Here is a 21,510-nt window from a genome sequence, read left to right as displayed (position 1 = left end):
TTTATCACTCTAGGAACATTTCTTTGAACTCTATTGTTCCCCTACCGGTCATATTTCAAGGGTACCACATGTTGCATTGTGGGATATGTGATGAATGGATTCGAGGGGAAGCAAGGAACAAATTCATTCCTTTAATATAGTGAAGTCGTTGTTGAGCTGAATTAGTTGTGAAAGCAGCAATGTTGATGTGAAATTATCCAGTGGACACTATTATTTGGAAACGTTAAAAACCATTGATAGGTACGGCGCACATATCTGCAGTCTAGATCGGACCATTGCACCAAGCTAACGTTACCATGCAGACTTGTAGCCACTAGCGTGCAAGGAATAGCTAGATGAACACTTGTGTGACACAAGTCACCGAGCTTTACTGCACTTTAATAAACTGTTCACTTGTAGGATTATATGAAGGTTGCTAGACAGCGACTTAACGTTACTTTGTAGACATTACCTGATTGTTTGTAACTGCACAGAGCAATACACTTACTAGCCAGCTAGCTAGTTAGCTTACTTAGTGTTACGTTGGATTTCACTGTAGCCTGTGTTTTGAGTGTCATTTTACCACCAATACGCCAATTTACATGATATGCCAGCCAAATATAAGAACATGTATTTGTACATACTGTACAAGTAGTTATTTGGAGGTAAACGATTACTCATCATGGAAATATAACGTAGAAGGTGTATAATCATTACATATCGTTACCCCTGTTGCCAATCAGGTGCTGACATTGAGCCAGGAGGATGTACGCTGTGTACCGTCAGGCGCACTCTCCTACGGCGGTGGAATTTTCTGTTTACTGTAACTTCATATCTAGTGAAGAGAAAAACTTGGTGGTCGCAGGCACGTCACAGCTCTATGTTTACCGAATCATTCATGATGTGGAGGTGAGTTTCAGGATCTTGAAAATAACCTGTTCTAACGATACTTGTCTCGACGTGGATATTCTTTCACTGATTAAGATTAGAATGATTAGGCCTAACTACATGTTTCCTATCCCTCTGGCGGATTTCAGAGTACCAACAAGACAGAAAAGGCCACAGGTAAGTGTTCTGGTGATCTAATCCTACATGTTGTTTCTCTTAAATTCTGTCATTTACTCTTCAAATGACTACAGGAAGGAGAACTCACATCAAATAAAATAGATGCAAAATGCTTTTAGACTTTTTTGACAACTTCACATTGATTAGATTAGATTCAACTTTATTGTCATTGGGCAGAGTACAAGTACAGAGACAACGAAATGCAGTTTGCGTCTAACCAGAAGTGCAAAAAAGCAGACAAGTGCAATGTGATATACACAGTATAGGTGCATAAACAGTAAAATATATAGTGCAGTGTAGACAATAATATACAGTTAAGAAGCTGGAATGGTTTACAATGATATAAATTAACTATACATATGTGCAGTGTATTAGCAGTAACTATTGGCCCTAGTGCAGAATAGATATGGATATGCAGTATGAATAATGTATGAACAACATGTACAGATATTTGCTGTTTAGTAGCAGTAACATTATGTACAGTATAGACAGATAAGTACTTAGATCCTTGATTTACTACCTAGATGTCAAGAGTCGCAAGGAGAAGCTGGAGCAGGTGGCTTCCTTCTCTCTCTTCGGTAATGTCATGTCCATGGCCAGCGTCCAGCTGGTTGGTGCAAACAGAGATGCTCTTCTCCTGAGCTTTAAAGATGCAAAGGTAAGTAACCGCATAGCCATCTAAATTCCTGTCCCATGTCCTACAGAAGACCATACAACGGTATTGTCATAACATGTTTACATTGTCTTTGTCCCCAGCTGTCAGTTGTGGAGTATGACCCAGGGACCCATGACCTGAAGACTCTCTCCCTGCATTACTTTGAGGAGCCAGAGCTCAGGGTACAGTGTGTTTACTTTTTCCAGTCAAAGAACATACATTTATTTTATAATTATTATTTTTATTTATTTTTCAAGAAATGTTTTGTGAGTCTCTATGTTTCTTCAAATTGTGCTGCTTTTGAGAGTGTAATATGTGGATAAATGATGAAACAAAATCAGTGATTATTGTGCTGGGAACAGGCCTAAGTGTAAACAGTTCCAGAAGAAAGTTTAATACATCTATTTTTTTTTTTTTTTAAATCAGGTACCAGCTTTGACAGGAGCACTGAATATCAGCAGACAGACTCATTTTCTTTCTGTTTTGTTTCACGTAAAGGACGGCTTTGTGCAGAATGTACACATCCCTATTGTGCGCGTGGACCCAGAGAATCGCTGTGCTGTGATGCTGGTCTATGGCACCCGGCTGGTGGTGCTTCCCTTCAGGAAGGACACCTTGACAGATGAACAGGAGGGAATTGTTGGAGAAGGGTAGGTCGATCTTTCAGAGGCAACTTTTCTTTCATAAAATTTCATGGCAAATTGCAATTTTTCATTCGTTAACTCATTCATTCCCTCATTCCTGAATAAACGTCTGACTCAGTGTGCGAATGTAATGGTAGCCAGCTGGTACGTAGCTGTGCAGTAAGTACATTAGGCAAACCTCCCTCCTGATGCTTTTAGAGTCATGCTAGCAAGAGATGTTAGAGCCTATGGGTTTAAGGTCACTTCCTAGCATGCTTGACCCAATCCAAGGTGCTGCAAGCAACACAACCAACAACAAGTAGAGGAACAATCTCTGACTTGTCATCATTGTTTCTCTGTCTCTACAGGCAGAAGTCCAGTTTTCTCCCCAGTTACATCATTGATGTCCGGGAGCTTGATGAGAAGCTATTGAACATTATCGACATGAAGTTCCTGCATGGCTACTATGAGCCCACTCTGCTCATCCTCTACGAGCCCAACCAGACTTGGCCTGGGTGTGTTCACCTGCATAATGCACTGGAGAGATCCATCAAATGTTTCCAAAGACAAAAAACACACACATACACCCCAGTTTTGTTAGATTTGTATAAATTATGAAAGAATGTTGTTGAATTATGTCTGGCCAGTGATTGTACAGTGATGGATGTTTGTGTTGTTGTGTTGTGCTTGACAGGCGTGTGGCGGTCCGACAAGATACCTGCAGCATAGTGGCCATCTCCCTCAACATCATGCAGAAGGTGCACCCTGTCATCTGGTCACTCAGCAACCTGCCCTTTGACTGCACACAGGTCATGCCAGTGCCCAAGCCAATCGGTGCGTGATCCCTACACTCATCCCTACATTGGCCACATCTTTTTTTTCACCCTCAGATGACTTTTGAGCTATCTGTGCAGTATTGACAGCATATCATTGTGTTCGTAAAATAGCACTAACCAGTTGTGTTTATTTGTGTGTGTGTGTGTGTGTGTGTGTGTGTGTGTGTGTGTGTTGTGTGTGTTGTGTGTGTGTGTGTGTGTGTGTGTGTGTGTGTGTGTGTGTATGTGTATGTACAGGTGGTGTGGTTGTGTTTGCTGTGAACTCCCTGCTCTACCTGAACCAGAGTGTTCCTCCATATGGCGTCTCCCTCAACAGCCAGACCAACGGGACCACGGCCTTCCCTTTGAGTGAGTGGACTGACGCCCACACCTGCCCAGCGCTTCCTCGCACACTTATAATATTGGGACATTAACAGTAAAAAAGATAAAGAAATTCATGTTTTAGCTGACCAGTTTTTACAACTATCTCGTAGCCAGCAATAATCACACCTGGACTTCCCATCGCTGTTTTTAGAACACATTAGAAATTGTAGAGAGAGAAAGAGTTTCCTGGTAGTGATTGGTGACCTAACCCCTTGTCTGCGTATGTGCCCGGTCATTGCAGAGGTTCAGGAGGAAGTGAGGATCACACTGGACTGTTCTCAGGCAACCTTCATTGGCTCAGACAAGATGGTCATCTCGCTGAAAGGTGGAGAGATGTGAGTAAAGTTTTTTTTCCCCAGTTGGTTTGATAATCATAGCAGACAACGCACAGTCAATTTATGTGTACAATTGTGTCAGAATTTATTTGTACAACACTTGACAGATGTCAATACAGATGGCAGACACTGACCTAAGGGCTTTATCAAAAGCCTATTTCAAATGCAATGCTTTAGTAATGTATTCCATTTTTACCATATGAAATTGACATCTGTGTGTGTGTGTGTGTGTGTGTGTGTGTGTGTGTAGCTATGTTCTGACCCTCATCACTGACGGCATGAGGAGTGTGCGCTCTTTCCACTTTGACAAGGCTGCCGCCAGCGTGCTCACCACCTGTGTAAGTAACACCTCCACCTATCGCTCCCTCTCTGTCTTCCCCTCTCCACCTTGTGTCTCACTCCCTCGAATGATGCACTGGTTTCTTAGTGTTTCCGTTTTGTCCTTGACAAGCACCATGCCAAGGCAAGGCAGAGGGGACTTGAGTTCCTTTGTGTCTTGTCTGCTGGTAAAAAAAAAACGTCACCTAAGGATAACGGTCTCTGTCTTCTCCTTCCCCAGATGATGACGATGGAGCCTGGTTATCTGTTCCTGGGCTCCCGACTGGGCAACTCCCTGCTGTTGAAGTACACAGAGAAGCTTCAGGAGGCGACAATGGAGGAGGACGAGGACGAGGACAATGACAACAAGGACAAGGAGAAGGACAAGCCGGTGGGTGCTCCTTTCCCTTCCATTCTGGTTATTTTTCATTGACAAGATGTGGTTGTGTTAAGTGTCTGCTGGTGTTGCTGTCTACCAATACAGTGTCAGGAGATTACAGCAACACTCTAGCATAACTGTGCGGGTGTCTGAGGAAAATAGCTTTTCAGTTGGCTGCATTTGAGTATTTGGAGTGCAGCTCCAGCGTTCTTGTTTGCTAAACAAGTGTGATTTGTGTTAATCTGTTCAGGAGGAGCCGCCCACTAAGAAGAAGCGCATGGATTCTAATGCTAGTTGGACAGGTATATGCCAAAGGAGTTGTGTATGTGTGTGTGTGTGTCTGTGTGTCTGTGTGTCTGTGTGTGTGTTTTTAAAGGGAAAACGTTTGTTTTATTTCTAGTGTGTATTTTTTTTTAATTGACACTTGACATGGTTTTGTCTTCTCACAGCTAAGTCGTCCATGCCAGATGAACTGGATGAAATTGAAGTGTACGGTAGCGAGGCCCAATCAGGCACTCAGCTGGCCACCTACTCTTTCGAGGTACAGCCACCAACTAATTTTCCTCAACACAACTTCAGCCCCTATAAGCAGGATAAACCATCACATGAAGATAAACTAGAGAAGTCATCACAGGCAATTGAGCAGTTCATGTTTGGATGAATGACTGTGGTAATCACCTATAATGTTTGTGTTCTCTCAGGTGTGTGATAGCATTTTAAACATCGGGCCCTGTGCCAATGCTTCCATGGGAGAGCCAGCCTTCTTATCAGAAGAGGTACATGTTTATTTCTCTTTTACACAGTGTTTTTACCAATGCAATTAAAAAAAATAAATGTCAAATATATGACACCATATAAAAGTATTGTAAGTGTAATGTATTTAGGTATTAACTGCTCCTATGTCTCCCCACAGTTCCAAAGCAATCCAGAGCCTGACCTAGAAGTGGTGGTGTGCTCTGGCTTCGGCAAGAACGGAGCTCTGTCTGTCCTTCAAGTAAGTGTGTTTGTGTGTGTATGTGTGTGTTCACCCTGGTGCCTGGAAATGGCCACTGAGGCTTAATATAGACTAGATTGAGTGTAGATAGTATTGCATTTATATATAGCTGTGTGTTTGTGTGTCCGAGAGAGCACTGCACAGAAACCTGCGGCGGTGAGGCTCGTCTGCCGCAGGTTGTGTGTGTATGTGCGAGAGGAATTCTGGGTTTACCAGGGCTCCCTCAAAGACCGTGGGAGAAGCCTTTAAAACACCCAAGAAACAGAACCAGGGGCATGCCACCCCCTCCCCACCCCCTCTCTAAACTCGCTGTCTTCTGTTCCCTTCCAAAACCCCCTACCCCCACCTCCCTACTCAAACACACTCAAACACACACACAGACACACACAGACACACACAGACACACACACACAGACACACACAGACACACACAGACACATATACTTGAGGGATACTGCCCTCAACTGGTACCACAATCACACACCCTCACATAATGGCACAGTTACAGTTACAAACTTCGGTTACAGTATCGACATAAGAGTGACATGACACTGTCACGAACGTGTCATAAACAAGTCATAAACGTTTATGACATAACACTTCTCTTATTAAGTGACATTCGGTTTTTGTCATAACAAGTTAGGGTTAAGATTAGGGTTAGAAGTTAGGGTTAGGGTTCATGTGTCATGACCGTGTCATGTGTTCATGACAGTGTCATGTCACTCTTATGTCGATACTGTCAGGTAAAGTGTTACCCAATCTTCTTACATACCCATTTGCTTGGAGTCATGAGAAGGTCTTGCAATGAAAATCAGACCTGGCCTGACAGTTTAACTGGCTTTGTGTTCATAGAATTCCTAGTACTTGACTTTTTTGGGTTGTCTGCCATTCAAAACCCTGTGCCACACAATATCTGCCTTTCTGAGTGTATAGTTGTTGTGTTTATGTGGTCTTGTTTGTGTTGGTGACCCTCATCATCACCCTCTTTATCTGCCCTCCCATAGCGGAGCATCAGGCCTCAAGTGGTCACCACCTTCGAACTTCCTGGATGCCATGACATGTGGACGGTCATATCCAGCGAGGAGAAGCCAGAGCAGGTGAGCAGAGCAGCTCTGCCCCCTCGGCACACAATGGCCTCCGATTCAGATACTAATATTACTAATATTCAGATACTAATATTACAGAATGCAGAACAAGTAGTGACTGACACATTACTAGTTCTCCATAAACTACCTCACCTCTTTGATTTCCCTCTTTCTGTTTTGTAAATGTAAATGTAAATCAGGTTTAAAGTATACTTGCGTATACAAGGCATTTGGTCTCTGCATTTATCCCATCCGTGAATTAGTGAACCGGCAACCAGTAGGCCACGGCTGCCCCCTTTTGATTTCCTTTTTTTCTATTTTGATTTCCCTGTCTTTGTTCTTGTCGTCTCGTCCTCTTCATATCTCTGCCTCTCTTGTTCGGTATGGCAGCCGCCCGCTGAAGAGGCCGACAGTGAGAACGCTGAGGAGGAGAAGCAGGAGCCCACCATAGAGGACGAGAAAAACAAGCACGGCTTCCTCATCCTGAGCAGAGAGGACTCCACTATGGTATATACACACACACACACACACACACACACACACACACACACATACACACACACATACACACACACACACACACATACACACACACACACACACACACACACACACATACACACACACACATACACATACACACACAGCTCATAGCTCAGCACATTGTAGCAGTACAGAAACCCCAGTGGTGTTACCGGCACACTTCACTAGTCAGCAAGTAAATGGGATTGAGCGATTACAAGACAAATTCTGCAAGCCTGTATGTGTGTGTGTACCTCTGTCCCTCTGTCGTACAGTTGTGTGAGTCAAGTGTGTGTAAGTGTAAGTATGTATGTATATATGCTCTTTTGATCCCATGAGGGAAATTTGGTCTTTGCATTTATCCCAATCTGTGAATTAGTGAACACTCAGAGCACACAGTGAATACACAGTGAGGTGAAGCACACACTAACCCAGACCAGTGAGCTGCCTGCTACAGCGGCACTCAGGGAGCAGGGAGGGGTCAGGTGCCTTGCTCAAGGGCACTTCAGCCGTAGATGTGGGCATGGGAGAGCAGTGCTCAATCACTTCCCTCGGCCAAATTTGTCCTACTGGTCGGGGATTGAATCGGTGTGTGTGTGTGCTCTGTCTCTGTCTTCCTGTGCACCCGTGTGTGTAAATAACCTTTCCCTTTTGGTTGTGTGTTCTCAGATCCTGCAGACGGGGCAGGAGATCATGGAGCTGGACACCAGCGGTTTCGCCACACAGGGCCCCACAGTGTTTGCCGGCAACATCGGGGACAACAAGTACATCATCCAGGTGTCACCCATGGGCATCAGGCTGCTGGAGGGGGGTAAGAGACTCCGTTAGCCTCGCCCCCGCCCAACGGGAAAGAGCAACTAGCCTCTTTAATGCTTTCACCATGACACACTCAGAAAAAGTTCTCTGAATGAAGGTTTCGCTATTCCTTACTGATCCAGTTTGGACTGTTAGCTTTGTATTAGGGTTCAGCTGTTGAGGTCTGATGGAAAAGGTACTTACCCCAGCATACTAATTGTCCATCTGGTCCTTTGCTTAGGCTGTGGAGGCCATTGAAGGCAAGGTTTACTTAATGTCATTTACATTTTACTTTTTTACATTTATATTTACATCAGTCTCTCCCCCTCTCTTTACAATTCTCTCTCTCTCTGCTTGTGTCTTTGTGTCTCTTTTTCTCTCTCCTCATCCGTTTTTTCCTCCTCATCCGTTTTTTTGTCTTTCTCACAGTGACCCAGCTTCACTTCATCCCGGTGGATCTGGGCTCTCCCATAGTGCAGTGCTCCGTGGCCGACCCCTACGTGGTCATCATGACGGCCGAGGGTGTGGTCACCATGTTCGTCCTGAAGACTGACTCCTACATGGGCAAAACCCACCGACTGGCTCTGCAGAAGCCTCAGATTCACATGGTCAGCAATGACTCCAGTTTACTTTACCCTGCACAATGCATGATGTGTCCACTTGATTTGAGTCCACTTACGGTTTCTATTCTATAAGTCAAGTCAAGTTTATTTATATATATTATTATATATTTCATACACAGAGGTCATTCAATGTGCTTTACATAAACAAAAGCGAACAGTAATAACAAATAAAAGCATAAAAGGGCAATAGTGAAAGAATAGTTTAAAAGGTAAAGATCATAGTAATAATAATAATAAAAAAAACATAAAACGCACAAGGTAAAATCATTTAAAAATAGAGAATGATTAAAAAGACAAAATATAATAGTTGATTGAACTGAACTGAAGTGTTTTTGCATGTTTCCTGATCGTAGCAATCACGCGTGATCACGCTCTGTGCCTACCGCGACATCAGCGGCATCTTCACCACGGAAAACAAGGTCAGCTTCCTGACCAAGGAGGTTGTGGGAACACAGAGCCACATCGAGACTGAGCTGGTCATACAGGACATGAGGTAAACCAACGACAGCACACATGATCACTGATCACTCATTGTCATTGGTTATTAATGATCAGTCTTTCAATCGTTGAGTTATTGAACTGTTCCAGTTCTCTCCCAATTCCACAATTGACATTTCGATTGAGTGCATATTTGCAAACTGCAAGAAGTGATGGTTGTTAAGAGCTTTACTCGCTCTGAGTTGACCTCTCCTACCGCCTGTCCTTCTCTCCTCAGTAACACGGTGGACGATGAGGAGGAGATGCTGTATGGGGACTCCGGTCCTCTTACCAGCCCCACCAAAGACGAGCAAGGCAACTCGACCTCAACCGCAATGCGGAAGGACGGGGCCCACAGCAAGCTGGACCCAACGCACTGGTGCATGGTGGTTAGAGAGAACGGGGTCATGGAGGTAGGATTTGAAACAAAATTGTAACTTAAAAAATGGAAAATTGTAACTTTTCCATCACAAATTCTTTCTTTGATCGTTTTGTTTTGTACATCTTTGAGGCAGCTAAACATTTCTTGCCATATTACTATTAGATTTTCCAGCTTCCTGACTGGCGCCTGGTCTTTTTGGTGAAGAACTTCCCGGTTGGTCAGAGGGTGTTGGTGGACAGTTCAGCTGGCCAATCAGCAACACAGGAAGGTAAAAAGGAGGAGGTCACTCGTCAGGGAGATATCCCACTGGTCAAGGAGGTATCCCTGGTGGCACTGGGCTACAATCATAGCCGGCCTTACCTGTTGGTGAGTCTAAAATCTCTTCTCATCGTTCTAAAGATTTTTATAGGAAAACAGAAACACAGTAGATATTTAAACTAAAAACGATAAAATTGCATAAAAATGTTTGTGTACTTGTTAGGTCCATGTTGAACAGGAGCTTCTCATCTATGAAGCGTTCCCTTATGACCAGCAGCTTGTCCAGAGCAACTTGAAAGTGCGCTTTAAAAAGGTAAGAAATGGACGCAGCTCGCTTTCCGAGGCTTCCATTCATAATGCTACTTGAAAGCCATTTTCTATTGCATTGCTATCACAGTGCTGCTAACTGTAACGGAAAGATTCCTTGATTAGTGAAGAGAACCTTCACGTTACCTTCCGCATACATCTTAATGTACAAGACATTTTCGATGGGTGCCTTAACTCTGTGGTGGTCAGGTTATTAATAAACTCAACGTGTCTACAGATGCCACACAACATAAACTTCCGGGAGAAGAAAGCCAAGCTCTCTAAGAGGGACAAGAAAGCTGAGGGACCTGGTGAGGAGGGGTTAGGGCTCAAAGGTCGCGTGGCGAGGTTCCGATACTTCAGGGACATCTCTGGATACTCAGGGGTAAGACCACAGATGTCACTGATCAGTGTCAGTCAAGACTGTTTGGTTTTTGTTTGATTCCTTTCATTTCATTGCTTAAATAACACATATAGCACAAGCACTGGATAGCTCTTAAAACAAAGAGAGCATTTCAAATATTTGGCAGTTCTTGTAGAAGCACTGTCAAGTATTGATTGATTATTGTCCTAAAGAACGGCCTCGGGCAAGGAAAGGGTAGCAACCATGAACCAACCCTCTCCTGAGCAACCATGAACCAATCGTCTCTCTCTCTCTCTCTCTACCCCTCCCTCTCTTTCTCTCTCTCTCCCTTCCTCTCTCTCTCTCCCTCCCCCTCCCTCAGGTGTTTATCTGTGGGCCGTCCCCTCACTGGATGCTGGTGACATCCCGTGGGGCCATGAGGCTCCACCCCATGATCATCGACGGGCCAATCGAGTCCTTCTCCCCGTTCCACAACATCAACTGCCCCAAGGGCTTCCTCTACTTCAACAAACAGGTGCCTTGGCTGCCGCCGCTAAAGTGGCCTAGGGAAATCACTGAGCCAAAATGCCATACAAGCCATGTTCTCATGTTAAGGGTCTTGCTGTTGGTTATTTATATCTAACTGGAGAATCCAAATTCAGAGACCAGTCATACAAGCAAAATTTAATTTATATGGAATGTATTTTTGACACTGAACTGCACTGTTTATAGAATTGCAATTTGTTTAGCTTAATTGTACTTTAAAGATCTTTACTCTTTACTTTCACAATATGTATTGAATCTGCAGCTAAATATTATAGTATTGAACCGGAAAGCTAGCCTGACGAGCCAGACCCACATTAAAATGTAGGGTCTGGGCACTCACCGTTCGCAGTGCTCAGTCCGAGGGGCGGGATAATCAGTTGTCTTTCAAATTCCCTCTGTACGCAATAGGACAGCGGCAGCGCTATGAGTCCCATGCGTTTCCCACCAGCGGAGCTAGTTGGCTAGTTCAAACGTTTGCCAACTTAATAAAAGCTTAACTCGTGTCACACTGTTCGCCAGCAGCAACATCCATCTTATTTGTTTTCAAGTAGCAGGGAATTCAAGCCAAACCGTTGCAACTCTGTCATCAATCATTATGTTAAGCCCACCTAACGACTCTATACACGATTTCATTGGCCTGATTGAGTTTCGATTTCTGGAGCTCACAAGCCAACGGAGAGTTGCTAGACTAGCCCTGGCAGCAAATGTAATTTGCTGCCGCTAGGGGCGCATCTAGATTTCTAGGCTACTGGAAAGCCTGTTTACGCCCATAATTGTCACATACATCTGTGATCTATAATAGTTTGAGTACCCAAAAAAGGACTTTGTGTTGATGTTTGTGTTTGTGTGTGTGTGTGTGTGTGTGTCTCGTAGGGAGAGTTGAGAATCAGCGTGCTGCCCACCTACCTCTCGTACGACGCTCCATGGCCTGTCCGGAAGATTCCGTTAAGGTGTACAGTCCACTACGTGACCTACCATGTAGAGTCTAAGGTAACAGCACTTCCTAAGATCAACAAGCATGTCCACTGTATGGTAATCCACCAACATGTAAATCATCCTTTTGCTGTCAAAGTAAAGCATAAGTCGTTCAACTCTTACATGACACCCAGCAAAAATCAGGAAAAATAAATGAGGTCAAGATGCATCATTTTCCTTTCATCAACACTCTGACATCTCACGGCAAAAATATATTTCCAGCCCGACTCTTTTCGTGTGAAATGTCCAGAGTATAGAGGTAGTAGTAGTAGTAGTAGTATTGCCATCCACCCCACTGGCATTTAGCTTTTAGTTGAATGTGTCCACTAAATTAATAAATGTAGATATGGACGGTACTCATTCTGTCATGTGTCTGCCTGTCTGTCTGTCTGTCTGTCCCAGGTGTATGCAGTGTGCTCGAGCATAAAGGAGCCATGTACGCGCATCCCCAGGATGACTGGGGAGGAGAAGGAGTTTGAGACGATCGAGAGAGGTGAGGGGAAATCTGCATGAACGCCATCACACACATTCACTCACATGTCCACACACACACATACTGTCTTTCACACTAATACAGTAGCAGATTGACACAGGCAGAGTTGCTTCCATATCTACTATGAAGGTGATCATTTTATCTTTGTGTGTGTGTGTGTGTGTGTGTAGATGAACGGTACATCAACCCTCAGCAGGAGAAGTTCTCTATTCAGCTCATCTCACCTGTCAGCTGGGAGGCCATCCCAAACACACGGTGAGTTTGTGTGTGTGTGTATGTGTGTGTGTGTGTGTGTGTGTGTGTTTATAAATCAAGCTTGTGTTTCTGTGTTTACGGTTTGTAATGTGTTGGTATTGATCTGCTTGAGTTGGAGCAAATGGTCCTCATAATGACCCCATTCTGTGTGTTGTATTCGCCTCATGTGTTAATGTTAAATATTTATGTGTTAAGTATGTGTAACCTTAGTTTCTGTGTGTGTGTGTGTGTGTGTGTGTGTGTGTGTGTGTGTGTGTGTGTGTGTGTGTGTGTGTGTGTGTGTGTGTGTGTGTGTGTGTGTGTGTGTGTGTGTGTGTGTGTGTGTGTGTGTGTGTGTGTGTGTGTGTGTGTGTGTGTGTGTGTGTGTGTGTTCTCGTGATCAGTATTGATTTGGAGGAGTGGGAACATGTGACCTGCATGAAGACTGTGGCCCTGAAGAGTCAGGAGACTGTGTCCGGCCTAAAGGGCTACGTGGCTCTGGGAACCTGTCTCATTCAGGGGGAGGAGGTCACCTGTAGAGGGAGAGTGAGTGTACACACACACACACACTCTCTCTCTCTCTCTCTCTTTTATACTGCAGGGGGAGAGTACACACACACACACACACACACTCTCTCTCTCTCTCTCTCTCTCTCTCTCTCTCTCTCTCTCTCTCTCTCTTCCTCTCTCTCTCTCTCTCTCTCTTTTATACTGCAGGGGGAGAGTATACACACACACACACATACACTCACTCACTCTTATACTCACACAAACACACATCACACATTCATATTCACTCACTCACTCTGTGTCACACATAACAGGGGTAATAGTGCCACCATTGTTATCGCATACTGAGCTACTGTTAGTACTTGAACAGTCAAAATGTTTTCCTTGCTCTAAGCTTTGTGAAGAGTTCTGATTAATATTGATTTGTACAATCTTGTGTCAGGAAGTAAAGCTCTTAATGGGGTTTGAGAGTTTGGTAATGGGTTATCTTTTGTGTTTTGTGTTTTGTGTTTTGTGTGTGTGTGTGTGTGTGTGTGTGTGTGTGTGTGTGTGTGTGTGTGTGTGTGTGTGTGTGTGTGTGTGTGTGTGTGTGTGTGTGTGTGTGTGTGTGTGTGTGTGTGTGTGTGTGTGTGTGTGTGTGTGTGTGTGTGTGTGTGTGTGTGTGTGTGTGCGCGTGCGCGTGCGTGTGTCTGCCTGCCTGCCTGTGTGGCGGTGTAGATCCTGATCCTTGATGTGATTGAGGTTGTGCCTGAGCCAGGTCAGCCCCTGACCAAGAACAAGTTTAAGGTGCTCTATGAGAAGGAACAGAAAGGACCCGTGACTGCACTTTGCCACTGCAGTGGCTACCTGGTGTCTGCCATCGGACAAAAAGTAAGTGAATGCACACACACACACACACACACATATACACAGTCACACACGCACTATCTGCATACACACTCGCTCATTGACTAGTGCAGGTATTTATGGATGTTCATGTGCACAAACACTCACACACAGACATCCACACATTTATAAATGCTCTTTAAAAAAACGTGAACATGACACATGTTCACACATCAGGGTTTGTTCCCATGTTTAGGCATATCTAAGCGAAGGAAAAGATAAACAACGAAAACCTCAGTAAGAACCCGATTAACCAGATCTGTAAATGATAATGATCATGTTTCATGTTGTGTAAGGATAAGTAGGCTTGGTTGTTGATCGGCCACTGTGTGAAATCCCCTACCTCTATAGCACAAGGAATTTAACAGCATTCCTGTGTATATATTAAATTACATTCCTCTCAGTTTGTTCCAATAGCCATGTATTCAGTGAAACGTTGTGGCTCAAACTTTGCTGCTTCAGTGTTTTTTCTCGTTTCACATGTATACTGAAAAACAATTGTAAGTGTTTCCTGTCAGCTGCTCGTATGACTTTAGTGGTAACCATTGCTAACACGTGAAGACATGTTTTTAATTACTTCTTCCCTGCAGTCTGCTCTTATAGTTCAGTCAAAATTATAGTAATTTCAGATGACTTGTACTCATTCACCCTTCCCCCCGTGTAACTATCAAAATTATGTTAGCTGGTCATTTGTGCCAGGGCCATAAGATAGTGATTTTGTTATTTTGTGAGATAGTTATTTTGTGATACCATTCTGGTATCTTCACAGTTCAGCTGATTCAGTGAAAAATCCAGTGGCCCAACTTTCTCTCTCTTCCCCTACATCTGCTCTTCTCTTGTGCAGATCTTCCTGTGGAGTCTGAAGGACAATGATCTGACGGGCATGGCCTTTATCGACACGCAGCTCTACATCCACCAGATGATGAGCATCAAGAACTTTATCCTGGCCGCTGATGTCATGAAGAGTGTCTCGTTGCTGCGCTACCAGGAGGAGAGCAAGACCCTCTCGCTGGTCAGCAGGGTAAGGAACCAGGAACCAGGAACCAGTCAAAGGGAACCGGGAACTAGTGGACTCCATTGGTCTCAAAAGGAAGACTTGGCAAAGAGAATATTGTTTCCGAGCTGAAGTCTGATTTCAAGGCAGCATCAGGATGAATTTGCGTTTGATATCAAACAATACCGAGGCCTGTTATATTATTGTAGAGTTAGGGAGAAATGGTCATGTTTTTGAAATGCACTACGAGTATATTGGTTGACACCTCTAGTCCTCTGTGTTTTGGGAGATGGATTTGTTGTTGTTTGTTTTCAGCATCATAGGAGGACAAAAAGTTGTGTACTTATGTACTTCAGGTTAATGTGCTCTCTCGTGTTTTGGAGATGCTTGAGTTGCCATGTGAATAATGCTGAACAATGTTATTCTGACATTAAAACGAGCTAATTTAGTGCTTGGATGCATTAAAATAATGCATTTCATTAACCTTATGAACCGGAGAGGTTTTTACCTCCACTGATGTTTACTTTGAATGACGTTCTGACTGACTGACTTCACGTCCATTGGTCTTAACATTTTGTGAATGTTAGTCATTAGTCAATTAGTCATTGTCAATACTGAGTTTGTTTCGCAAACCTATTTGTCAATTCTATTGTTTGTTTGTTTTTCAGGACGCGAAACCCGTGGAGGTGTACAGCATAGAGTTCATGGTAGACAACAACCAGATAGGTTTCATTGGTATGTGCTATTTCAGTCTTGTTTATCATTTGGGTCATTTTTATTTTATTTGAAATAGTTTCATCATGGTAGATCTTGCAATCTCACCTTCTAACATGTCTTATGCTCTGTGTGCTGTTTTTCCTTTCTAGTGTCTGACAGGGAAAAAAATCTACTGGTCTACATGTATCTCCCAGAAGGTATGTCTTCTTCTCAGTGTCAGAGAAAGCAAACTGTTACTGGCAGTCCAGTACAGTAACAAGTACTGTGTAAGACATCCTGGTGTGCTCTGGGCTGCTAAATTTGGTCCCGTCCCGTGTTTATTGTCCAGAAAGTCAAAAAAACAATTAGGGAGCGGACTGTGAAAACAGATTTTGAAATTGTTCCCTCTTTCTTTCCATAGCGAAAGAGAGCTTTGGGGGCATGCGTCTACTGCGTCGGGCGGACTTTAATGTGGGCGCGCACGTGAACGCCCTTTGGAGGATGCCCTGTCGCGGGGCGCTGGACCCCAGCAGCAAGAAGGCCCTCACCTGGGATAACAAGCACATCACCTGGTTTGGTGAGTATTGAAGGCCTTGAAAGTTCAGAAAGGTCCTTCAGAGTTGATAAGGCACTGCAGTTTAGATATGCAAGGATGCCTCAGAAGGTTACCCATTTTAGCCGATTAAAGTTTGGATAAATGTATCCTATGGTTTTCAGTACTGACTCTCAGAGCATATATGTATATATACGCATATATATGCGTCGACGTTTTTCCCATGATTTGGGAAAAGCCCGTAAAAGTCCTTGCAGGAAGCGATTACATCAACGTTTTTTGGTATATCCAGTTTTTAATATTTTTTTCCCGAAGTGTTTACAACTTAGTGTTAACTAATAATTGTTGCAAACTGGACTACGAACAAAATATTAGTTTATTCCTGGATCTACATCCTTATGCTTGCTTCCTGCCAGGACTTTTACGGGCTTTTCCCAAATCACGGGAAAAACGTCGACGTTTAGTATAGTATAGTAGCAGATAATCAGGCAAGTCTTATTTAAATAAACTCCTGGTGCACTTACAAACTTTCTAATGCCTCGTTATTGGACTAAAGGTCATAGTTGTACTACTGCAGAAGTTTTGTACCATTCAGGGCATTATTAGTGGGGTAATTTACGAGATAAAAGTTGGTTCCATCACGACTGCAGAACGTCATTAGTTTCTGACAGTGCTACTCGACCAGGGTTCGACCAAGGGAAAAAAGGTTCTGGGAGGGTGTTTGGCTCGGGGTCATGGTGCAAAGGACCTTAGGGTGAAATTACTCCGAACCATCGCTTTACTTAATGCATTAACTGACGTTTGTTAAGGGAAGTTGGGAACCCATGTCAGTCATAAATGGCATAAAAAATTCAAGTTTCTTTAACTTTTTAACATAGTTGACATGACCTTATACAGTGTAGACACTGAACCTTATTAGCGAACAAGCATTCACTAAAACACACTATAGATGAGTTGTTCAACTTTAATGACTCCATTTAAAGTATTACTGTAACCATTGGTTCCCAGCTCCAGTTTTCCACCTGTAGACTGCCTCCTATAATCCCACTTACACATGTTATATGTGATTTAATGTGACAGTTATTAGCAGTTAAGTTCTCAGTGCTCCAGGGTGAGGTTCATGATTTAACAGCTATTTCTGGCTGCCAGCCAGACCAGTGTTATATATTTAAGAGGGGGCTGAAACCTGCCTGTGATTTAACATACCTGTATTTATTATATTTTTATTGTTATATTACATATTATATTATTTGTTATATTATTATGATCCTTCTTTGTGTGATTTATTATGTGTGTGTTTTTGTGTATGTGTGTGCTAAATGTGTGTTTTCATACAGCCACACTGGATGGAGGTATCGGGCTGCTGCTGCCAATGCAGGAGAAGACGTACCGGCGTCTGTTGATGTTGCAGAACGCCCTGACCACAATGCTGCCTCACCACGCTGGCCTCAACCCTAAAGCATTCAGGTACACACACACACACACACACATGTTGCCTCACCACGCTGGCCTCAACCCTAAAGCATTCACGTACACACACACATGTTGCCTCACCACACTGGCTTCAACCGTAAAGCATTCAGGTACACACACACACACACACACACACACACACACACATTAATACTTACTATACTATGTGTAGGTTTTCATGGACACAAATGCAAATACTGAACCTCAAGAGCATTCTTACTCGCATGTGTAATACAGAAACTATGAATCGTTGATGAACACATATCCTAAAGATGCCTTTATACACACACAAACACACAATATTCTTACACACACTGAGCCAACCAGAGGAATTTACACACCATTCTGAGTAATCTTCACAAATGTCATGCTTATGACAAGTGTGTGTGTTGAGTTGACATCTGGATCCTCTGTGAATAGGATGTTGAACACAGACCGACGGACGCTACAGAATCCTGTGCGGAACATTCTGGATGGGGAGCTCTTGAACAAGTACCTGTACCTGAGCACCATGGAACGCAGTGAGCTGGCCAAGAAGATCGGAACCACCTCAGACATTGTAAGCACACAGTTGCCCTTACTTTTATTTGAAAACTGAAGATTAAAAAAAAAAAAAGCGATGTCTGTACTTTTCCATTTGTTGCATTCTAATCTTAGGCGCGAATACAGAAGTGAAACACCACAATAGAGTTTTTTTTTTTTTTTTTAAACTTGTATCCCTCAGCCTGAAGTTTTATTGTCAAACTGTACATTTGACTTTGAAAAATGCTAATGAATTGACCCATCTTCTCTTGTAGATTTTGGAGGATCTTCTGGAGATTGACAGAGTTACAGCTCACTTCTAAAGCCAGTTGTTTCCGGAGGTTCTTCCACCACGCTGTACTTCTAAGTTCTTGTGTTTAGTTTAAGACCAGACTGAAAAAAAAGTGTTCTGTATAACTCAAGAGTCTGGGAATGTTGAGGGACAAAATCATTTTGTTTTTGTTGTATGTCTTTTTACAAAACCTAAAAAAAAAAGTAATTGAAGATTGTATCATGTTTCATAAAATATTTTGTAAACAAAAACAATTAAAAAAACATTCCTCAACTCTTTTGTGGATTTTATGTTAAGAGTATTCTCTGAAAAGAGATAAACTTTCCGCTACCCGTTTGACCCGTTCTTACATGATTGTATGTGTATGTGATTGTACCTGTGCTTTGTTTGATTTGATTGTACCACAGTGTTAGTCAGACTTCAAGTTCTCTGTCTGTTTTTATAAGAAATAAGTATAAGTATATACAGCTGCTGGTCATATAATTAGAATATCATGAAAAAGTTGATTTATTTCAGTAATTCCATTCAAAAAGTGAAACTTGTATATTATATTCATTCATTACACACAGACTGATATATTTCAAGTGTTTATTTCTTTTAATGTGGATGATTATAACTGACAACTAATGAAAACCCCAAATTCAGTATCTCAGAAAATTTGAATAGTTCAATATTGAAGACACCTGGTGCCACACTCTAATCATCTAATTAAATCAAAACACCTGCATAGGCCTTTAAATGGTCTTTCAGTTTAGTTCTGTAGGCTACACAATCATAGGGAAGACAGTTGTCCAAAAGACGACCATTGACACCTTGCACAAGGAGGGCAAGACACAAAAGGTCATTGCTAAAGAGGCTGGCTGTTCACAGAGCTCTGTGTCCAAGCACATTAATAGAGAGGCGAAGGGAAGGAAAAGATGTGGTAGAAAAAAAAGTGTACAAGCAACAGGGATAACCGCACCCTGGAGAGGATTGTGAAACAAAACCCATTCAAAAATGTGGGGGAGATTCACAAAGAGTGGACTGCTGCAGTTGGGAGTCAGTGCTTTAAGAACCCACCACGCACAGAAGTATGCAAGACATGGGTTTCAGCTGTCGCATGCCTTGTGTCAAGCCACTCTTGAACAAGAGACGGTGTCTCGTCTGGGACACGCCACTGCTTCTCCACCCTCCAGCATCTTCCCTCATCCCCCTCAACTCCGCCAGGGTCTCTTCATGGCGCCTCTGTGCAGCAGCATCAGACCTCTCGAGGTAGGCCAAGAGGTCATCCTCGAGCCTCTGCCGCTTCCGCGACCTCGGGGTGCCAGAGGGTCTGGTGGGGACGCGAGCTGGAGTGCGACTGTCTGAGGGTGAAGCTGGAGACGGGGAAGAGGAGCTGGTGGACTGCACTGGAGAGGGAGCCGATGAGGGAGATGATGAGGGATCCAAGTCTGGTGTGCTGGACTGCCTCAGAGCATCAGGTCTGCGTACATCGACACCACAACCATCGGTCCCCACAACAGATGGGTCCACATCATGATTGCCCCCAAGCAGCTCGTCCATCTCCCCGTAAAACTTGAAGCGGACAGGCCCCCTTCCAGTTGACGTGTTGTTGTCTTTGCATTTTTTGTAGCCCTCCACCAGCGTCAACCACTTCTGGGCCACCTTCGCCTGCTGGAACTGCTGCCCGAACTGCAGCTCTAGCTTCCAAGCCATCTCCTCCCACAGCAGCTGCTTCGTTTTTTTCCCCAACCTCAGACGCCGGTTGAGGTCGTTGAGGGACTTTGCCGGTCCCTCACCTTCTACGTACAGATGGATCGATCCCCATCTGGTGGATGAGGAACAGGGTCTGGTCTTTGTTGAAGCCCTCGTTCATGGGAAGGGGTGCAGTGGGAAGTGGTACAGCCTGGACATTGCAGATATCTGAATCATAAAAAAGAAACAAGTCAGCACAGTACTTGCGTCACCCAGGGATAAATTACTGTAGAAGTATGCTCATGTCTACAATATAATGCTTTTTAATAACTCACCAGTGCATGTACAATCTGTCAGGTGTAGGACAGCTGGCACCATGAGGCCCTCATCTACACAGTATCCGTTGTCATTCTGATAGAGGTTGCCCCGGTAATTGCACGGCCCTGTCTATGAATGCTACCATGGTTTGGCTGAGGAAGACTAAAAAGAAAATAAACACAATATACAGATTAATTGGCCAGCAAACTCGCTTGACCTTAACCCCATAGAAAATATATGGGGTATTGTGAAGAGGAAGATGCGATATGCCAGACCCAACAATGCAGAAGAGCTGAAGGCCACTATCAAAGCAACCTGGGCTCTCATAACACCTGAGCAGTGTAACAGACTGATCGACTCCATGCCACGCCCCATTGCTGCAGTAATTCAGGCAAAAGGAGCCCCAACTAAGTAATGAGTGCTGTACATGCTCATACTTTTCATGTTCATACTTTTCAGTTGGCCAACATTTCTAAAAAAACTATTTTTGTATTGGTCTTAAGTAATATTCTAATTTTCTGAGATATTGAATTTGGGATTTTCATTAGTTGTCAGTTATAATCATCAAAATTAAAAGAAATCAACATTTGAAAGATATCAGTCTGTGTGTAATGAATGAATATAATATACAAGTTTCACTTTTTGAATGGAATTACTGACATAAATCAACTTTTTGATGATATTCTAATTATATGACCAGCACCTGTATACTCTTTTGATCCCGTGAGGGAAATTTGGTCTCTGCATTTATCCCGATCCGTGAATTAGTGAAACACACTCAGCACACAATGGCACAATCACATCCCGACGCAGTGACCTGCTACAGCGGCGGCGCTCGGGGAGCAGTAAGGGTTAGATGCCTTGCTCAAGGGCACTTCAGCCATTCTTACTGTTCAGGGTTCAAACTGGCAACCCTCCGGTTACAAGTCCGAATCGCTAACCAGTAGGACTCGGCTGCCCCATATATAATATTTGCAGTTATGAGCTACAGGAGAGTCAAACATGGT

General features: G+C 43.5%; 1 protein-coding gene across 1 annotated transcript; it reads left to right on the top strand.

Moving 5' to 3' along the window:
• Positions 1 to 76: 76 nt before the first annotated feature.
• cpsf1 (cleavage and polyadenylation specific factor 1) lies at positions 77 to 18,769 on the top strand. The gene is made up of 38 exons (XM_076301659.1): positions 77 to 240; positions 723 to 888; positions 1,017 to 1,044; positions 1,569 to 1,702; positions 1,801 to 1,881; positions 2,198 to 2,349; positions 2,691 to 2,837; positions 3,017 to 3,156; positions 3,396 to 3,506; positions 3,763 to 3,856; positions 4,107 to 4,194; positions 4,416 to 4,565; positions 4,804 to 4,855; positions 5,003 to 5,094; positions 5,255 to 5,329; positions 5,467 to 5,547; positions 6,552 to 6,644; positions 7,023 to 7,139; positions 7,824 to 7,965; positions 8,379 to 8,557; positions 8,926 to 9,065; positions 9,288 to 9,462; positions 9,594 to 9,797; positions 9,913 to 10,002; positions 10,234 to 10,380; positions 10,721 to 10,873; positions 11,758 to 11,874; positions 12,262 to 12,352; positions 12,523 to 12,607; positions 12,991 to 13,132; positions 13,814 to 13,966; positions 14,826 to 15,002; positions 15,644 to 15,710; positions 15,842 to 15,889; positions 16,093 to 16,248; positions 17,562 to 17,691; positions 18,118 to 18,256; positions 18,495 to 18,769. The coding sequence occupies exons 2-38, from the start codon at positions 745 to 747 to the stop codon at positions 18,540 to 18,542; spliced, it is 4,362 nt and encodes a 1,453-aa protein (XP_076157774.1). The 5' UTR covers positions 77 to 240; positions 723 to 744; the 3' UTR covers positions 18,543 to 18,769.
• The last annotated feature ends 2,741 nt before the right edge of the window (positions 18,770 to 21,510 follow it).

This window comes from Alosa pseudoharengus, unplaced genomic scaffold (genome assembly GCF_046254945.1).
Source record: "Alosa pseudoharengus isolate Yale_2024_CS ecotype anadromous, Long Island Sound unplaced genomic scaffold, YU_APseudo_1.1 YU_APseudo_1.1_scf_23, whole genome shotgun sequence".
NCBI lineage: Eukaryota > Metazoa > Chordata > Actinopteri > Clupeiformes > Clupeidae > Alosa > Alosa pseudoharengus.
This window is presented reverse-complemented; position numbering and strand designations above follow the sequence as displayed.

Coding starts and splice junctions, on each gene's coding strand:
- cpsf1 (XM_076301659.1), top strand. CDS start 745: ATGTACGCTGTGTACCGTCAGGCGCACTCTCCTACGGCGGTGGAATTT. Junction 2,350..2,690: donor GAGGGAATTGTTGGAGAAGG/GTAGGTCGATCT, acceptor CTGTCTCTACAG/GCAGAAGTCCAGTTTTCTCC. Junction 5,330..5,466: donor CAGCCTTCTTATCAGAAGAG/GTACATGTTTAT, acceptor GTCTCCCCACAG/TTCCAAAGCAATCCAGAGCC.